Source organism: Caretta caretta, chromosome 3, assembly GCF_965140235.1.
Source record: "Caretta caretta isolate rCarCar2 chromosome 3, rCarCar1.hap1, whole genome shotgun sequence".
NCBI classification, from domain to species: Eukaryota; Metazoa; Chordata; order Testudines; family Cheloniidae; genus Caretta; species Caretta caretta.
In genome coordinates, this window is record NC_134208.1 from 114,529,910 (window position 1) to 114,548,783 (window position 18,874).

The 18,874-nt window shown below is 37.3% G+C and overlaps 2 protein-coding genes across 6 annotated transcripts in view; one reads left to right on the forward strand and one right to left on the reverse strand.

The window, feature by feature from the left end:
* Nucleotides 1–10,543, forward strand: part of PCMT1 (protein-L-isoaspartate (D-aspartate) O-methyltransferase) — a 51,888-nt gene extending 41,345 nt beyond the window's left edge. The window contains exons 6-9 of one of the 3 annotated variants that reach the window (XR_012667693.1): nucleotides 2,129–2,214; nucleotides 4,339–4,508; nucleotides 9,235–9,335; nucleotides 9,636–10,543. Coding sequence is in view for 2 of the 3 variants with exons in the window: in XM_048844281.2 (XP_048700238.1) it covers nucleotides 2,129–2,214; nucleotides 4,339–4,508; nucleotides 9,636–9,648 (269 nt within the window). In the remaining variant the exon portion in view is untranslated. Of the gene's footprint in view, nucleotides 1–2,128; nucleotides 2,215–4,338; nucleotides 4,562–9,234; nucleotides 9,336–9,635 lie in introns of all 3 variants that reach the window. The other 2 variants (XM_048844281.2, XM_048844282.2) reach the window with 2 other exon arrangements.
* A 3,920-nt stretch (nucleotides 10,544–14,463) lies between these two features.
* LRP11 (LDL receptor related protein 11) overlaps nucleotides 14,464–18,874 on the reverse strand; it is a 36,098-nt gene continuing 31,687 nt past the window's right edge. For all 3 annotated transcript variants that reach the window (XM_048844265.2, XM_048844264.2, XM_048844263.2), the window contains 2 exons: nucleotides 16,459–16,557; nucleotides 14,464–16,123 (listed from right to left, as the gene is read on the reverse strand). In XM_048844265.2, the coding sequence (XP_048700222.2) occupies nucleotides 15,969–16,123; nucleotides 16,459–16,557 (254 nt within the window). In that variant the 3' untranslated portion in view covers nucleotides 14,464–15,968. The remainder of the gene's footprint in view (nucleotides 16,124–16,458; nucleotides 16,558–18,874) is intronic.

Here is an 18,874-nt window from a genome sequence, read left to right on the forward strand (position 1 = left end):
CAGGTGTCGAGTTCCTTGGAATTCACTTAACTATGTGAATATAGTGATGTACCACCCGATGCAGCTCAGCTATATGTTTTCACGGCATCCAACATCTTTTGTTTCTGCACCTCACTGGTTCTGTCACCAAAATATCTCCTAAGAAGACTATCCTACTAATGTGCTGCCAGCTATGCCAAAGCCAGTTTGCAGGCTCTGGGGTCCATTACTGGAGATCTAAGGCCATCTAACTGTCATACGTAACTGCATGACTAGTGGTCAAATGACTGGTAGTGATGAATGGTGCTATGAGATAGTTAAAGGACTGTTGGCTTATAATGATCCCCAGGACAACAATCAATCACTCAGGGTAGAAAATGTGCCCATTGTATGATAATCTGGACCCGCTATTTTGGCTTCTACCAACTACCTAGTCCATTTTTTTGTGTGTTATAGATAGTATAGCAAGTCTTGGCAGTCAAATTATGAGGGACATGGGGAAACAAAGACTCTATGAAATGGGTGTACTTTAAATAAATAAAATAAATAAATAAATACAAAACCAAGTCAGCAGATGTTTGATACAATGCTGGGATTTTGGGATCTCTTTGGGAGAGACCCAGGACTCCAAGGCCATGGATACAGTAGAGAAGATGGTGGTTGGTGGTGGTTACATTGTAATGAATTCAGAAAACTGGACAGTTAGTGCTAGTGGAGAGTCAGTCTTCTGGAATATACTCCACTGCTACATCATAGCTGCCTTAAGTATTTCATGACTGCTTATCAAAAGTGCCAAAATAAATGTTTCTTGCCAAGCAAGGAACAAGAGCTAAGTATTTACGTTGGCCTCAGAATGACTTATAAATGGTGTCAGCATTGCCAGTGGACTTGTAGGATTGTCTCACATTATTTGAATTTGACTTTGACCCACCACAATTTCCACAGGACTTCCAGAAGGCCTTTTCGAAATCTCAAAGGTCTGTGCTGATAATTATGGGATAGGTACTCAGAGGGCATTGCAACTACAGTGCAAAAAGCATATAGTTTTAGTGTGGAAACAGGGCAGAATTACTACTTTCATGTACCCAAAACAGAATGGCTAGTGTGGACATGGTGTAGTTATTTGTAACAGTTCAAGTCTCTAATGTAGAGAGGGCCCCAAATAGCTAACCTAAATTGGATATTCGAGTAGGAGCCTGGGCAAAGTAGAGGTTGGTATGAGTTAACTTTTTTGTTTTGTTTTTTGTTTTGTAAAATGTGTGTGGTGAAAGGCATGTTTCATCCCTCAGTAACTTTTAATATTCTCCCTTTAGTAGGCTTCACATTGTCAGAGCTCCAGATTGACTGATAGCGAACTGAGCACACTACGTCTACAGAGCTTTCAGGTGCTCCAGCCCAGAGACTGAGCCCAAACTCAAATGTGAACTCTTGTTTCCCACTGGGCATTGAATTAGGGAGTCAGGCCAGCCCTGGTTAACTTCTGTACTCATATTAAATACACAGTGAGATGCTGACTGCAGAAATCCAAAAGTTTCTAAATTTCTTTGGAAGTAAAATTTACAGATGCTCTATTGTGTTGCTGAAATAAAAAAAAAACTGTATTAAAAATACCAGTTGCAGTTCCAAATACCAATATTTGAAATATTAGTTATTCTCAAGGAAGATGTTATAACCTTTGATTAGAAGGTGCAAAAATTATTCATAAAATGATGGTACTCCACTCTTAAATAGTAGAAAATATAAAACCTGTATCTGATGTGGTGGCATCCATATTCTCTGTAGTCTGGATGCGCCTTATTTCCATTTTTGTATTATATCACAACCAGTTAACTTCTTTTAGCAAATGGATTACTTTCTTAATTTATATTAAACATCCTGTGGTTGCTAGTGCTCCAACAGTTCTTCAGATACTGTGGTGTGTGTGTGTGTGTGTATTCTTCATTGATTGAAGATACTACGTACATAATGCAGTTAAATACGACATTAAAAAGTGACTTGTCACACATTCGTATGACAACTCAGTTTTGTCCAGAACTTCAGTTTAAAATGGAGTTTAGCCCCTTATTTGCAGCTGAATACAACTTGAAAATTTTCAGCTCAGCTGTTGCGCATCCCTGTGAAAGGGTTAAAAGGTTTTGCTTTCTTGCAGTGGGGGATGGAAGAATGGGATATCCAGAAGAAGCGCCCTATGATGCTATTCATGTCGGAGCTGCAGCCCCGGTTGTGCCCCAAGCAGTAAGCCTTTTATGTTTTGTGTGTGATTCATTAATCTCTCTATATTAGCTTCTTAATTAAAATGCTGGTAGATTTATATAGTTGGGATATCCACAGGCATAGTGACTCTTAAAAAAAAAAAAAAAATCCCTTTCATTAAACTTCCAATCAACATGAAGATGTTGCATGTTGTAATACTTTTTCCCTAAACAAGAATATTTTAAAAATGGGTTTTCCATGTATTGGATTTTTGTTGTTTTTGTTTTGAAATTTTTTGGCTTGATAAACTAATAGAGCCCCTTGGTTTTTATCAGCTATTAGAGTGTAAAGTTTAAATACTTGTCTGGTTCCTTGCTTCCTGGGTTGGAAAGGATTGAGAGTGTTGTGGAGGGTAACGTGCTCTGCCCTTGTTGGGAAAGGGAAGTGACTAAGGAGTGACGTTTATGGCCTTAAAAAGAAGTCCACCATCATTTCTGGCAAGAACTGAATGAGACAATACACAGACTTGAGTGAGTATAAATGGTGGGAATTAGGGTTCTAAAAGGGAAACTTTTTTCTCCCTTTTCTCCAAGAGAGTGGTGAGAAGTGGCGGAGTTAAACACTGATCTAATATGAGCTTCGTAAAGGTAGTGGTATATTAAGTGCTAGTTAAGACTTTCAATTTTAAATTATTATTGAAAATCCCTGTAAACTGCAGTGAATGATGCTGTGGAACTTTGAGTTTTAGGGTGTTGTGGGGAAGTTAGCCATCACGAGATGTTGATTGATACTTTTGCAATGGAATGCTATGTGTTGGCAGTTGGAAATCTTAAATTTTTTAACGTTTATGCAACAATGGAATTGTCCAAAAATGCGTAGTTTACTATTTTAGTAAAATGCTTCCATTCAAACTTTGTAAGAAACTTATTCGTTCCATAATGTTACCGTGGAAATTACACACTTCATCCCTATTGCCATTTCTGCTAGAAACCTGTTGTGCTCAGAAAAATAGCACATTCCCTCAACACTGAAAGAGGTGATATTTTATAGAAGAAAGGCTGTTGTGCAAGAATTGCCAAGTAGTTAAATAGTGAGACTATCCTCCTGTAATTTACCTTTTTATTTAAATATTTTGCTTTCTGGGATAACTTTGTAAGTCAAGATCAAATGGTCATGACGGCTCAACGAGGTCAGCAGCCCTACAGAGTTAGGCTATTGCTACATTACAGAGCTTACATTGATGCAGCCCCTGCAAGCGGCAGTGACTATGTTGGCGGGAAAATCTCTCCTGCCGACATAGTGCTGTCCACACTGGCGATTAGGTCAGTGTAACTTGCGTATCTCAAGGGGGAGGCTTACTCATGCCCCTGAGTGACATAACTTATACCGACTTACGCTATAGTATGTACATAGTCTTAGACTGTACCTTGTTCTGACTCAACAGCAAATAATGAGCTGTTAAGTTTAGAAAATTAGGCTATGTCTACACGGGCACTTTTGTCGGTATAACTTAAGTCACTCAGGGATGTGGAAAAAAAGTGACAGAAGCACCAGTGTGGACCAACGCTATGTCGGTGGGAGATGCTATCCCGCCGACATAGCTACTGCTGCTCATTGGGAGTGGTTTAATTATGTTGATGGGAAAGCTCTGTCCTGTTGGCACAGAGTGGCTACATGAGAGATCTTATAGCGGTGCAGCTGCATCGGTACATCTGTGATGTTGTAAGCTCTCTAGTGTAGACATGGCCTTAGTAATGAGTCTGCTACAGATTACCATTAAACTTAGTTGTTCAAATAAATTTTCTGCTCTTATGAAGAAACCAAAATTACAAAAACACAACAAACTACAAGTGATTATTTTATTTGCAGCCTGGATAACTGATAATCAGTTAATTACATTTCAGGCAATTATTATAAATGGTCTAAAATATCAGTAGTTGTATCATCCCATTCAAATACAGTTTGATTAAAAAATAGATTTTGGCTGTGTAACTCAGGCCATTATCTATTGCATAACAGTTGAAATAGTTTTTTATGTATGCAGTTTGATTAGCCATGATAAAATATTGTAGAACTGTTTACTTGGAGAAGCCAGACTTTATTCACTGCACAAAGATGGATTGCTATACATATATACTCTAATAATCTTTGTATGTTGTGTTGTAGCTCATAGACCAATTAAAACCTGGTGGAAGATTGATATTACCAGTCGGCCCTGCAGGTGGAAACCAGATGCTGGAACAATATGATAAACTAGAAGATGGCAGTGTCAAAATGAAGCCTCTGATGGGAGTGATATATGTGCCTTTAACAGATAAAGAGAAGCAATGGTCCAGGTGGAAGTGATTTTCTGTTCCACTTTCTTCTTCCACAGATACACGCATACAAGGTGAAAGGGTGTGGATTTTAAGCAGATAGACTGCAAGGGCTGCCTTTGCTGCTGTCACTGCTTTCTGCTCTTCCATACCATGGAAAGTGACCTTCTCTGTATTGTTACATCACTATGAGGAGGTTCTGCTAAGTTTCTGAGTAAAGTTAAAAGCAGAAAAAAATGTTGCATGGGTTGTGCTTTGTTTCATTTGAACTCATGGCTTCTTGAGGTTTTTTGTCGGTGCTGAAGAGTGTTATTGACATTGTTTTGAACACAACACTTCCTAAAATTTAAACATCTCATCAGTTATAACTTTTTTTTGCTAGATTTACAGAGGTAGCTAAGATAAAATATAAAAGGATACTTGAGATGAACTGTGAGTTTGTTTGCACTATGCTTCATAGAGCTACTATGTTTTTATCGAGTAGATCTACTTGTAATAGGTCAGGAAATAACTGAGAAACTTACACTTTTACTGCAAATTTATTCAAGACTCCATAAGTAAGGAAAGTCCTTCAGGATCCTTATTAGGAAGCAGTATAGCTAATCTTCTAAATGAATACCTAATTTCCTGGGCCTAAAAATAATAGAGAGGGAAGAGACTATAACCCCCTTCTTTCTCAAACAATCAAACAACCAAATGGTTGTTTTAACGGTGTTCAAAAGATCCTGTTTTAAACATACCCGACTAAAGTTTGTCATGTCACTTGGGCATATTATATTTTCTAATTCAGCAAGCTGCCAATTTCGCATCAGTTCTAAATAAGTCTTTTTTAGGAGAAGACAAACGAATGTTTGTTGTTGGCTCCCTGATCCAGCAAAGACACAACACAGCTGTCATCTTGAAAAACATACCAGGCATTAGTATGCAAATGAATAAACCAGCAGTCCCCCTTTGCCTCCTGAGTAGAAACACTTGTGACTGTGTTAGCTTCATTAACTGAAGTGCACACATGCACACTGAGCTCTGCAAATAACTTTCAAGCTGTTTGACTTTTTAATTGTGTTCGATAAACAATTTTTTTCGTTACTCTCAAGTATCTACAGCATGTACTGTAAGTGCTTTGACATCTAGCATTTAAGTTTTAGAAATGTCTAAATTAGGATCTCCCTTTTGTTTTATCTTCAGAGGACTTCAGTTACTAGTAGTATGTTTATATGAAGAGATAATTTAGAAGGATTTAGGGGATAATAAGGCCATAAGCACTAAATGGTTCGAGTCTGTATAGCAGGCTTGGCTTTGTTTTGTAGTTAATGTATTTTGATGGAAATAAGCATTCTAGACTTTTAAAGAATTCACATTCAAAACTGAGTAACTTCATAAATGAGAAATAAAACCATGAGACAGTTTAATTTCCTGCTAACTGAGTGACAGCAAAAGTGACTTCAGTGGAGTCAGGATTTCACCCCAATTGTGCAACGTGTTTAATTACCTTTTCTGAAAAGGTTAATAATTTTACATCTGTCTCTGGTTAGGGAAAGATGTTGATGATTGTCAATGCCTCAGTAAGCCTAAGGGAATTAGGTGCCCAATTTCCATTGAAATTCAGTGAGATGTGTGTGTTTGATTCCCGTAAGCTCCTTACACTTGTGAGTGAGGTTAGGATTTTCAATCAAGAGGAAGGGGAATCTCCACGGACAAAATACAGATTTTTTCAGTTTAATAAAAAAATCAGTGTCTTAAGCAAGCATACACATACTATATCTTGACAGGTCTAGTAGATGAAAACTGATTTTATAAAATACTGCATTTTTGGGCCAATTCAAATTGGCTTGGATATGAGCACTGTCACATGGATTGAACACTGGTTGAAGAGCTACAGACAAAGGGCAGTGATAAAAGGTAATGTTTCGGCCTGTGCAATGCTTCTAGGATGCTGCAAGTATGTGTGTTGGGTCCAGTATTATTTATCATAAATAATCAAGAAGGGGGAAGTAATGACAATTTAATGAAATTTGCTCAGGATACTAAATTGGAAGGTGTTGTAAACATCAATGAGGACAGAAATGCAAAGGGGTCTGAAAGGTTAGAAATAGGGCAGAAAAGAGTAATATTCAACTAAGAAAAATGCAAGATATCTAGGGGAAAATAGTTAAACGTTCGGTGGTACGAAGAACGGGAAAGCACTGGTATTAAATCATCAAAAGGTCTGAACTGCAGATTTGAAAGAGAAAATGTATACCTTTGAAGCTTAATTTAGTTAAAATTCCTCCTAACACATGAAGACAGATCATTAAATCCTCTGATTTCTCTTCCCGTAGACATCAAGGCTAGCTGCATCTCAGATTTCAGTTGTTTCAGGTCATTGTTGCCAACTGTCACGATACTTTGTGCTTTCCTTAAATCCCCAGCTGGGAGAATCGGGTTATTTCCTGATCATCTCAGTTTTCATTTAAAAAAAAATGTTTTTGGCCCTTATGGATGCAGACAAAAACTTGAAAACATGAACCATAAATACGCCTTTTTAGTGTTGGCAAGCAAGAAGAAACCAACATTTATTTATTTTAAAATTTCAGGATTTTTAGCCAATATCATTGCTACTTTTTGAGGCCCTGATCAGGTCTTTTGAATGCTTGGGGATTGGCAGTACTGGTTTCAGTATGTGCTGATTCTCCAGTCTCCTCAAAAATTCCAACACTTAAGCCAACACTGCCAGTACCCAGGGGTTGAAGGAGGAGACTGTTTTAAAGACTAAAAACTAAATATGTATACCTTTGCTAAGCAGTAACTAGTGGGGGAGATTGGGAGAAGTGTAAATGCCAAAGATGGAGAGGATTTATCAGCACTGTACAAGGCTTTCATAGTCAGTAGTAATGTGTAAGGAAGAGAGAGGTTTCTCTAATTCACTTAAATTTCCCTTTCTAACAGATCTAGAAGACTCTAGAATAGTTTATCAAGGAAAGTTGGGAAAAGTCTCCTTCCTTGCAGGGATAAAAACTAGACATATAAAAAGATTCAAAAAAGCTCTGTTGCAGGACCAATCTGGCACTGTTCAGGGGGGTATACTAAAGAATTAGTTCTTCAATTTCAGAACTTCAGTTGAAACCTGATACTCTGCAAAGTCCTTTTTACACTTGAAGTTTAGACCAACTAATGCTGTTTTGATTATGTGCAGTTAAGTGCACAGCTTTAAGTTTACTTTAAATGGAAAGTTAAAAACTAGTGAATTTTTACCTGGTTAAACAGACCTTAGTTTTATAATTTTTGAAATACTTAATTCAACAGCACATTATATAGCCCTACTCATTACCTTCTTGTAATATTGGAAAATAACTAACACAAGTCAAATGCATAAAATATATCATGTCTTACTATGAACTAGCATGGACATTCTTTGATTTCGACACTGAAGATCAAGTAAAACTCTGTAGACACCAGCTGCTTCACTTTATTCAATTAATGTAGATTTTAATATGCAGAGATATGAATAATAGTACTAATTTTAAAGGGTGTTTTCATGCTAAAATTTACTTGTATTTACAGGTAGTTACATTTACCTTTTTTCAGGATTTGCTTAACATAGCACAAAACAAAAATAAAATGGCAAATTATTTATACTGCAGTATTCCATTTGTCATGAATTTGAGTACTAAGAACACATTAGTATTGTGAAGCAAAATAACTTCAAATTAAATATGCTCAATGCATTAATAATAGTACACAAAATCGTGCCAAATTACATTGATGTGGGCCGGGGGAAATTGTCTGCCACTGTCAGTGTTTCAAGACAGAACTTTTTTTTTTTTAAATTTAAAAAAAAAAATCATCTTGCCACAGTTAATGTCAAGATCTTAATATGTTGTAATACTGCCTTTGTGCTTTGATATTGCAGATCTTTCAGTGTTGAAATCCCATCAACTACTAGGCACATGAGGCTTTGCCAGAATAGTAGAATTATCTACTTCTTTTCCGTTGTAAATATTAAACCAAGTAGCAGAGTTTAGCCATTTGATCAACATTGTCTATAATTGTACCACTAAATCCATCTGCATTGCACTTAAAATGTTTCTCTGAGACCCAAAACTAACCAGCCAATTACTGTAAGGATTGAAGCTGCCTGACTGCTTTAGGAATTAGTAACAACTTCAGGAGAAAACTCGAACTTTAAACTCCAGTCTTGCTAGGTAAAAGCCTTTCAGTTGACTTTAAGAAGTTGTGTATGCTGTCATTCCATGCTATGACTCCAAATGCATCCTCTTTGGGATCTGAACACTCTTGCTTGTATGCATGTAGCTATATATTTTGTGGGCTGGCTTGCATTAGTAGATTGATTGATTGAAATACTATTGTATTCTTCCAAGAATCACATTAGTGAAGTTGCTCTTAATAAAACAATGTGTGCCTTTTCTAGTATTAATGAGGTAGACTACTCATAACTGGAGCAAATGTTTGCCATTATATGAAGCATTTATTCTCTGAAGGCGAAGGCAAAGGCAAACTTACTGCTCTGTTACAGTAATCAAACTTCCTCATGATAATGGAATTGTTCATTAGCTGAAGGCATTCATTAGGTAGCCCTGGCCTGAGTAGTTTCTTCAGGAGCTGATAAAGTTGCTCTGTGACATCAAGAGACATAGCGTATAGATAGTGCCAAGTTCTCTCCACTTCTTCTTCAGAGTGAGATGTGCCCAGTACTGACCAGACATTGCAACTAAAATTTAACTTTGAACTCAGGTTTCACATTTTGCAGCCTTTTGTGCAGGTACCGAGAATAATTGGACCATAATTTCAAACAAGTCTCTCTCCAGTAAATGGCCCAATGTGTAAGACAGTCACTTCTTCAGACAACAGGTAGTCATGTATTTTTTTTTAAGCTGTTGATATTGTAATTGACTTGTTTGTGAAAGCAAATGATATATTTTACAGAGAAGGAACAGGGACCCATGTTGCACAGTAGAGCTGTATTTTACTGAGTAGTATAAGGTGCTATGGATTGCTGTTGATTTTCCTTGTGGCTTAAATGCTTGAAGAGATTTCTGAAGTTTTGCTGCTGTATTTGAGTACTGCTGCACATTCATTGATTTAATATCAAAACTGCAAAGTGAACTCCTTGGGGAAAAGAATATAACTGCATTTATTTTCTTTCTGCAGGGATGAATTGTAAAAGCTACATCATCTTGACCCAAACATAGTGTTACAGTGGACTTCCCATCTCCAGTTCTAAAAGCTTTTTGAAAACCAACAGCATTGCAGCTTGTTTTGGATTTTGTTATACTGTTATCAGCATGGAAAAGTGTGGTGTTTTTATTTCATTTTTTTAGAGGCTTAAGGCAAATCTGGCAAAGAATTGATGGAAAGTTTAAATTTGGGCTGTTACTTTTAACATGTCTTTTTAAATTTCATCTTGTTAAAGAAATGAATTTCTGCAAAAATGCGAAGACCTACAGTTTGTGAACTCTTTAATTTTGATGGCTGATACTTTTTGAACACTTTATTTCAGCTCCATTGTTCCTTGGTAAAATTGCTTCTGTGCACCTTATAACACTACATACACAATGGCAGGTTCTCTATGTTCAGATGTCTGCTAAATGTTACTAAGAAAATGAGATGAACTTCCTTTTCAAAGCTTGTGACACGGTGTCATAGACTAGCATGTAGTAGATACAGTCAGCTGCGTTATTATCTTAAAAGTGGGCATTTGTATATATTAAACTTCAAGACATCAGAGGTGACAGCTCTTGTTATAAACTCTATGGTTCAGGTTGGACATAACTGACATAGTTTTTTCCTTCCTTGTCAAGAAATTAGAGGAAACTTGTAGCTCAGTATTGTTTTGTAGCTCACTGCTGATATGTATATGAATTTAGCATAACAAATGCTGTGTAAGCTATGTCCTAATCACTGAACAGTTTATGCAGTGCTGCTTTGCCAAATAAAGTTAAAAGCAAAAAGGGGTTTGTGTGCTTCTTGTATGGGAGATCAGGATCAGTATGTTAAATGTAACTGCTTGAAATGCAGAACACTACTCCAATAAAATTAACATCCATATTTAAAAATTAGTTGCTTTTGACACCAAATTTCTGCAGTATAATCTACATTCTTCTTCCAGCTACAGGTAGTGATGGAAAAAAATTGGATTAATGTTTTAGGGGAACTTACATTTTTATAGAAGAGAAAAAAAGCTGATAAATAGTGAAGAACTGATGGATCGCCAAACCCTGACCAAATAAATATATACTACACTACAAACTCTACAAATATCCATTTTAAAGAGTAATTGAAAGGCTTTTTTTAACATTCTCAAGACCCAGGTTTTATGTTCTGTGTTTGCTGCAGTTAATGACATCAGGAAAACCCAAAGCACATTAAAAACTGTATAGCTCTTGGATTGCTTTAGGGGTGCATATGTTCTTCCTAAAAAGAAAAGGAGTACTTGTGGCACCTTGAGAGACTAACCAGTTTATTTGAGCATAAGCTTTCGTGAGCATAAGCATCTGATGAAGTGAGCTGTAGCTCACGAAAGCTTATGCTCAAATAAATTGGTTAGTCTGTAAGGTGCCACAAGTTCTCCTTTTCTTTTTGCGAATACAGACTAACACGGCTGTTACTCTGAAACCTATGTTCTTCCTGCAACTCCTGATCATTAGCGTTTGAGTGGTAAAATACATTTTAAGCTCTTTGTGTTTTATATTACAAAGAAGCAGAGCTAAATTAATAAGAACCTGCATAATTTGGTTCAAAGAGGCCACTGTTTCTTTTTGAAAAATATTCAGCCTGCTTTTGTTCGAACAGACATATTTTCTGTGATAGAATTAATCACTGAAAGTATGAAGGGTATTATTGAAAGGGCTCTGAAATGTGAAAGAACAAGTAAATTACCTTCATGTGAATGTCAGTCCCTCCTATTCCCCTGTAAAATATATGTCATATAATTTAATATAGATATTTAGAAGTCTAACATACGACCTCCCCCATATCTTTTAATTGAAGCTTGGGAGCACATACACAATATTAATCCTACAAGGGAGACTAATTTCAAATTAAGGAAGTTACTTGATCACTTAGTACTTGTTCTAGAAAATATAGTGAAGAAAAATGGGTTTGCATCTGATGTCAAATTTGTGCTAATTGACAATCAACTGTGAATATATTTTTAGTATTGAAGTGAAATATCTGAAATGATGCATGCAGCAGCATAAAATCTCTCAGCAGATAACACCATCTTAATCCTAATTTTTAGCCTTTTGGTCACTGTCATTCTAATTTACTGAGTTCTCAACTTTCCCTCTTCTCACTAATTTAATGTTCAGAATAAGAAGTCAAATGTATCCAAATTCTTCTCTCTAGACAAAGTGTAACAAGCTAGCCTACGTTGGGTGAGGTGGTAGACATGATCCAAAATTTTCTGTGTAAAAGACCCACATTGCAGGAGCTATAAGACTTCTGGGACTAAGGCTGTTGGGGGTTAATATGCCTGTTCCACTGGAAGGAGTAATGCTTGCCACATTACTTTCATCTGACTCTAGGGGTAGCATTGAGAGAGTCTGGAAGTTGAGATTCCTCCATGGTGAAGGAAGCAATGGTTCTGGTTTAAAGGCTTCTTGGAGAAGAGAAGTTGAAATGCAGAGGATTTAAAGAGCTTGAATAAATGCGGTATAAACTATCTGAATTGCTACTTTGCCAAATAAAATTAAAAGTGAGAGGAACCCATATGAGTATTTTTTTAAATTTTCTCTCCAAAGAATTTTGCATCAAGTCTCACTGTCACTTTCTGATCATTCTTGTTTCCAAAAGAAATGTAAAGACCACGTACATATTGTATAAGTCTTCATTTAGGACATGACCAGAAATGTGTGAATTTGCCTCTGGCTTCAATTAATTCCTGACCTGATTTGGTTACCCAGATACTTGAGATATTAAGTCTGATCATTAATTGTGTTAATTCCTTGTACTGATTGGTGGTGTTTGTGATTCACACATGTCAATCAATTCAGAATTGGGGCTTGTAGACTGGGCCCAATTTTGTTGTGGGATTCAGTTGAACATTAGTGCCATTAGGAGAGTTATCTTGAAGATTAAACAGGAAAAAACAGCTAGCAATATTATTTCTACCAAGAGAAGAAAAAACCTTGGTATTATAACAGAGTACCTACCATCACTTCTCAGCTGAAGTGCTCTGATTATACTTGCTGGCATGCTCAAAAGGCTGGTGTTGCTTACACAATAGGTAGGAGAGAGTAATTAAAGAAATAGGATGTGCACGTGCTTCTTAAAACACTGTTTGGATGTGGTTGAAAGGATATTTTGGCTCCCTTTTATATATTTAGTGTGTTCTGGAGTGGTCTTCCATATCGAAAAGGAGGACTTGTGGCACCTTAGAGACAGACTAATTTATTTGAGCATAAGCTTTCGTGAGCTACAGCTCACTTTATTGGATGCGTCCGATGAAGTGAGCTGTAGCTCACGAAAGCTTATGCTCAAATAAATTGGTTAGTCTCTCTAAGGTGCCACAAGTCCTCCTTTTTCTTTTTGCGAATACAGACTAACAGGGCTGCTACTCTGAAACCTGTCTTCCATATTGTTTCTTAGAGTGTTGAAAAATGTGACCTTTACAGAACAAATAAAGGTGACAATCCCAACTTAATTCAGACAGGACAACAGGAGTGAGAGAAAAAAACTGCAAAGTGGGGGAGCCTGGGGTGAGAGAGAGGACCAAAGTTATGGTCCTAAGATCTCTTGCTTAGCTTCTCGTATGTATGCACCTTTTATAGTTCCTTTCAATTTATTTTGATCTGAAAAATATCCAACCCATAAAGGACCCATCCAAAGTACTATGTGCCCTTGACATAAGTTTTTAAAAACACTATGCAGGTTAACAGAGCATTTTTCCTCCCCCACTCTACACCACCTATTTTCATTGTCAGAAAACTATATATAAAAACACAAAACAAAAACCTTGACTTTTGTGGTTAAGTTCCAAAAAAGGCATAATACCTATTTCTTATAAAGTGCTTTTCATTGGTAGATCTCAAAGCACTTCACAATCTTTAATGTAGTGTGGCTCACAACACCCTTGTGAAGTAGGAAGCATTATTATTATTCTGGGGTCTTTATTGTTGGAGCTGTTCCACTTCTTATAAATTAAATATTTTTAACGAGTAGGAACTTTAACTTGAGGCTACCACATCTCAGGTGCGTGCCCCAACAATTGGTCTATAGAAAGTCTCTTTTCCAATGAGAAATTAGTTATACAAAGTGGAAGCTTCAGTAGGAGAGATTAAGACAACAGAGTGTTACTGGAGACTGCTGGTGCAGTCACTCAGCTGGAATGTAAAAGCCCCAGGTTCAAGCCTTCTGCTCTGCCTAATTCAGAGTAGTGATTTGAAGTTGCGTCTCCCACATAAGTTCTCTAATTATTTGTTGTTCTGTGGTGGCTAATGCTCTGTATTTGTGTGTGTTGGAAAACTTCGAAAGGTCTCGTTCTATCCAAATAGAGTTTGACACAAATCACACACAAAAAATCAATCATCTAGTAAATAAGAAATGCACGATTCATAATACAAATGTAAAAATTAATTAGCATAAATAAAGCTATAACATTTGTTTAAATGTGTATTGATATAGTGCATTCTTCTGGTTAGGAAAAAGAAGCACTAAATTTAATGGAAATACTATATTAGGTTGCAAATCAACATGGATTAATGCTTGCTTACTGATAAATCAACCTTTCTTCAGGAAAATAACTAAAGTATAAATGCAAAATATGATTAAAATCAGTCATTTAAATTGCTTTGATTGAAATTAATCCACTCTGGGAAATATAGACTTCAGCCCCTGTTAATGGTGTTTGGGAAGGGGGAAATAGACTACTGCCATGATGCTTTGATCTCTCCTTCCCTCCAGAGGATGCAAGGTGTCTGGTGAGGACAATGCTAACACGAGAATTTAAACTTTAATGCTAATAAACACAATGCAAAAATTTTAAGAATAAAGTAGGTTTATTATCGCTATTTTTCATAAAGGTAATCAAGACTTGAACATCATGGGCTTTTTGATTAGTGATTTGTATACCACAGTAATATTCAAATTGACTAATTCCTTGAAGTACAAAGGACCGACATACAAAAAGATGCATATTCTTCTGTCTTAATTTTTTTACTGGGACTCTTGATGGATGTGACATCCTTGCACATTCAGACAAACGGTATAAGCAGCACAGTACATATTTAACACATTTTAGGGTTAGCACATTTTAAATTCATTCACACATCAATTACTTGCTCTAATTCTAGGAGATTTGTATTGGGATAGCCACTGAAGCTTTAAAGCTTTGCTGGAGCTAAGGGTTCAATTGACAAGATTCTTAAATTTCTCCAGAAGCAGGAACGTCTCAGCTGTAGTTTTATGGGAAGTTTAGTCCTGAGTATCAAGCCCACTGAAGTAGAAGCAGCAATAGCACTGATGGCTTAAGTCTGGCTGGAACGAACTACTGACAACGCTGACTAGAACAAATCCTGTCCTTTCTAACAAAGGCAGGGCCAGGCTCAAGCACAAACCACAGTCACCGCATGTATCTCTTTAAAAATTCTGAGTGTTGGGCTAGGGATGGAAAAGGCTGAACAAGCTAGGAGCTTTGTGGAAGGGGACAGTCCCATGATCTCACATGTGCTGTTGGCACTGAGTAGGTCCAAACATGTGCTAATATTTTTCATTGGAATGTTACGTGTTTGCAATTTTGAATCCTAGCTGTAAAGGGATTTAAGCTATGCAGGATGGGGAATACTTTTTAAAAATCAAAACTGCAATTCAAATGGTGGCACTTTGCTTAGATACAGATTGCTATTAATTAACAAAGACAAAACCCCCTGACAAGAATATTTCCAGTGCATAAGCTGCATTTGTAACAGATGCGCAAATCCTCCTCAGATCGTAAATGAACATGCTGAACAACAGTGTGTATATTTTAGAATGCAACTCTTCTGACAGCTCTGAGAGGAACAAGGCAAGGAGTTGACTGACCTTGTACCTGCTTTCCTACATGGTTCTGATTTGCTGTATCCCAGTTACTCTAATCCTGGGCTACTATCAGATATGAAACACAACTATATCCAGCTGTGTTCCTGGATGGGAGTAAATGAGATGTAAGACTAAGATACTCTGCCATCCAGTGGTGGGCCTTCAAACCTGCAGCATTTTCTGCATACGCTAAAAACATGGTTATTTTCAGGCACAGCCTGCATTAATTTTTATTTTTTTTAACCAGGATTTATCCAAATTACTAATTGGATTTGGTAATTAATAGAAAAATCCTACTATATAACTAAAGGGGCAAACATGTTTCTCACCTTGCAGACTTTAAAGTGAGATTTCTAGAAGGATTTTTTTTTAAAGCTTGAAGTCTTACCAAAGAGATACTCATTTGCTGGAGGCAGAGGCTTATGGAAAACTGCAAAGTGGAGAAAACAGGCAACCTAAATCCCATCTTTATAGATACATCCCATTTATGAGGTAGTCAGACTCCTCAGATGTAATGGGGCGAGCTTTTTTAAGTTTCTGTCTCACCAAACGCAGCCGACAAGCAACCATAAGCAGCAGCAAAGCAGTGATGGCCAAGCCTAAAGCCAGGGGTAGCACAGCACCTAAAGAGAGGTTAAGAAAGTTTACACTTTAACATACCAAAAATGGGACAGGGAAAAATTATAGTTCTCTTGCATTTTTTAAGCAATAGCACCCCAGCCTGGTTGAAGTAATGCTGAACTATCTTGTGCACCTTACATTGGCAAACTATGACATACAAATTACATATATTAGCGGTAATGTCGCTAGGGTAGCGTATTACTCCTTTCCTTATTATTTTTATCTGGGTCTGTCACACCTATCTGAAAAATACTAGCTGAGCTGATGATGATCTGATTTTAAAGATCATAGAAATAAAAAGAGAAAATCTGTAGATTAAAATATATATTGGTCTTACCTGCTTCTGGGACTGGATGCCCCCCTGCAGCCTGATCACTTCTTGACACAACAATGCCATTTTCGTTCTTATCTGTCCTTTTCCCTGACGAACTATTGGCTGCATAAAATCAGGCAAAAGAGAGAGCAATATTACAATTCAGTGATTGAGGAAATGGATTTGCCTCTGAGTCATGTGACAATCTACTTAAGGTGCAGGTGGATAAATTTACCATACTCCAGGTTAAGAGCTGCTGATCTGTATACATTCTGAAATAATTTTTTTTAAACTTTAAGTTACAAAGAAAAATCCCCCTACATCATGCACCAACCACAACGCACTTCAGTCATGAACAGGTGATTTCACAATGTACTGGCTAGGAGATAGATTATAAGTGCCAAACAAAAAATTTCACTAAGATGTGGTTAGGGATGTAACCAAATATCAGTTAAAACACTACTAGATGAGAGCTATAAATACTTGAAAAGCAGGACATTTCTAATTCTGGTTAAAGTTTTGTAAGTCAGGAAATTCAGTTAGGTCCCACAAACAACCTTAACTCTGACCCATCTCCCTATCCAACATCCAAATCTTATAGTACTGTATCTAAATACTTTCAGGAGATTATAAATATGTGAGAAAGGTATTCTTAAAATCTTACGTCATCTGTGATGCAATAACGGTGACTTAATGAAAGTGACAGGCTGCGGTTTGGCCTACACTTACAACTTATACTGGCATAACTATGTCAGTCGGGTATGAAAAAACCCACAAGCTATGCTGACGAAACCGTCAGTGTAGATGCAGCTATGTCAACAAAAAAGTGCTTCAGTTGGCATAGAGAATGTCATTTGGGGAGGTAGTGTTCCTACAGCAGCAGAAAAACTCCTTTTGCCAGTGTAGGCTGTGTCTACACTAGAGGGCTATGTTGCCATAGCTAGGCTGATATAGGCTCCATAGTGTAGACGTAGCCTAGATCCATCAGCATCCTCACAAAAATCAGAACTGCGTTCAACGACTGAAGTTTCTAAGTAGGTTTTTTTTCGATGTTAGTTTTTTATGGTCATATAAATTGTATGGAGCACTTTGGCTGCAAAATGACATACTCCCTAACGACTCTGGGAATTTTTATTACAATGTCAATGTCAAAACACTGTCATTGAAATAATAATGAGGGGTGACAAAATGAAGTATGTAAATAATATAATTAATTTGGAAACTACATTATATGCAGCTATCCCACTGACACAGTAATAGCTGTCAAAGCACCATAAAAAGTCAGTTGTGTAATGGAAATGGCAAGTATATGAGTCCTGTCAGCTGAGGTCAGACTTGTTGTATCAAAATTAGCATGATGTCAGTGTTAACGATTGTCCTGACTAGATTCTTCTTTGAATGTACTCTATATTCCCACTCATGGGATGTGCTGTAAGTGAAGTTGAAATGGTGGAACCTTCTCATAACAGTGCCTGTTACAGTGCTTACGTGCCCCTCGTACCCTTCCACATTTCTGATCCTTCTGAGGATGAGACTATTAAAGGGGGCATAGAATCAGTGCTACCTTCAGTTCCTTCCAACTGCAGCAGCAGACACATGTGAACCTCTCTGGACCCCCCAGATCCAAATCCTTCTCTCAAGAAACTAGTAATGCCATTGACAGTGTTATTTATTGTTAGTAGTTTAGTGTTAGTTAGGATAAGCTTAGTTTAAGGAAAGTTCTGTTCTTTGTACAATTAATAGTTATTAAGTCTCAGTTGCAACTTCTGGTTTCACGGTGGATTTGAAGGTGAAGAGACCGGACTAAAAGGTGTGCCTCTTGTCCAGAGATCTCCCTGGCATAGGACGCCCATGCCAGATGCTTAGCATGCTTTGGCGAGGGTCACTCTCCTTTGAGGAACTCTATCTGCAGCACATTTACTTTGAGAGCATACAAGAAGCACCAAAACAGACTCAAGCCCTCTTGTTCCATGCTCTTTGGTTGCAAAGCTACTGTGATCTGATATCTCAAAGGGATCTGAACACAGGATTAAAAGACCAGTGTTGGGTCCAGACACTTCTAGGTCTAAGAAAAAGGGTGCTGTGCAGAAGGCTCTGGTCTCAGCTCCAGGATCAGGTTCCAACATTGCTGTATAGCTGGTTAGTAAGTAATCTGATCTGACCTTGAAGCATTAGTAGACACCATCGGTGCTGGCCTCTGAGATAAGAGCCAAACCACAAGTAAAAACATCAGATCAGTCTTCTTCAGTTCCAGAAAACATGGTGTGAGACAACAAGGCTCCTATTAGCAGAATTATGTTACAGTCAGGAGAGTCCACAGATCTGTCAGATCCTGGGCTGAGAACACTGCATCCTAAACCAAAGACGAAGTTCAGATCAGGGTAAAACACTGCCTAAAGCTCATCTAAAGATCACAGATCCAAAAAGAGTTCCAGAGCCA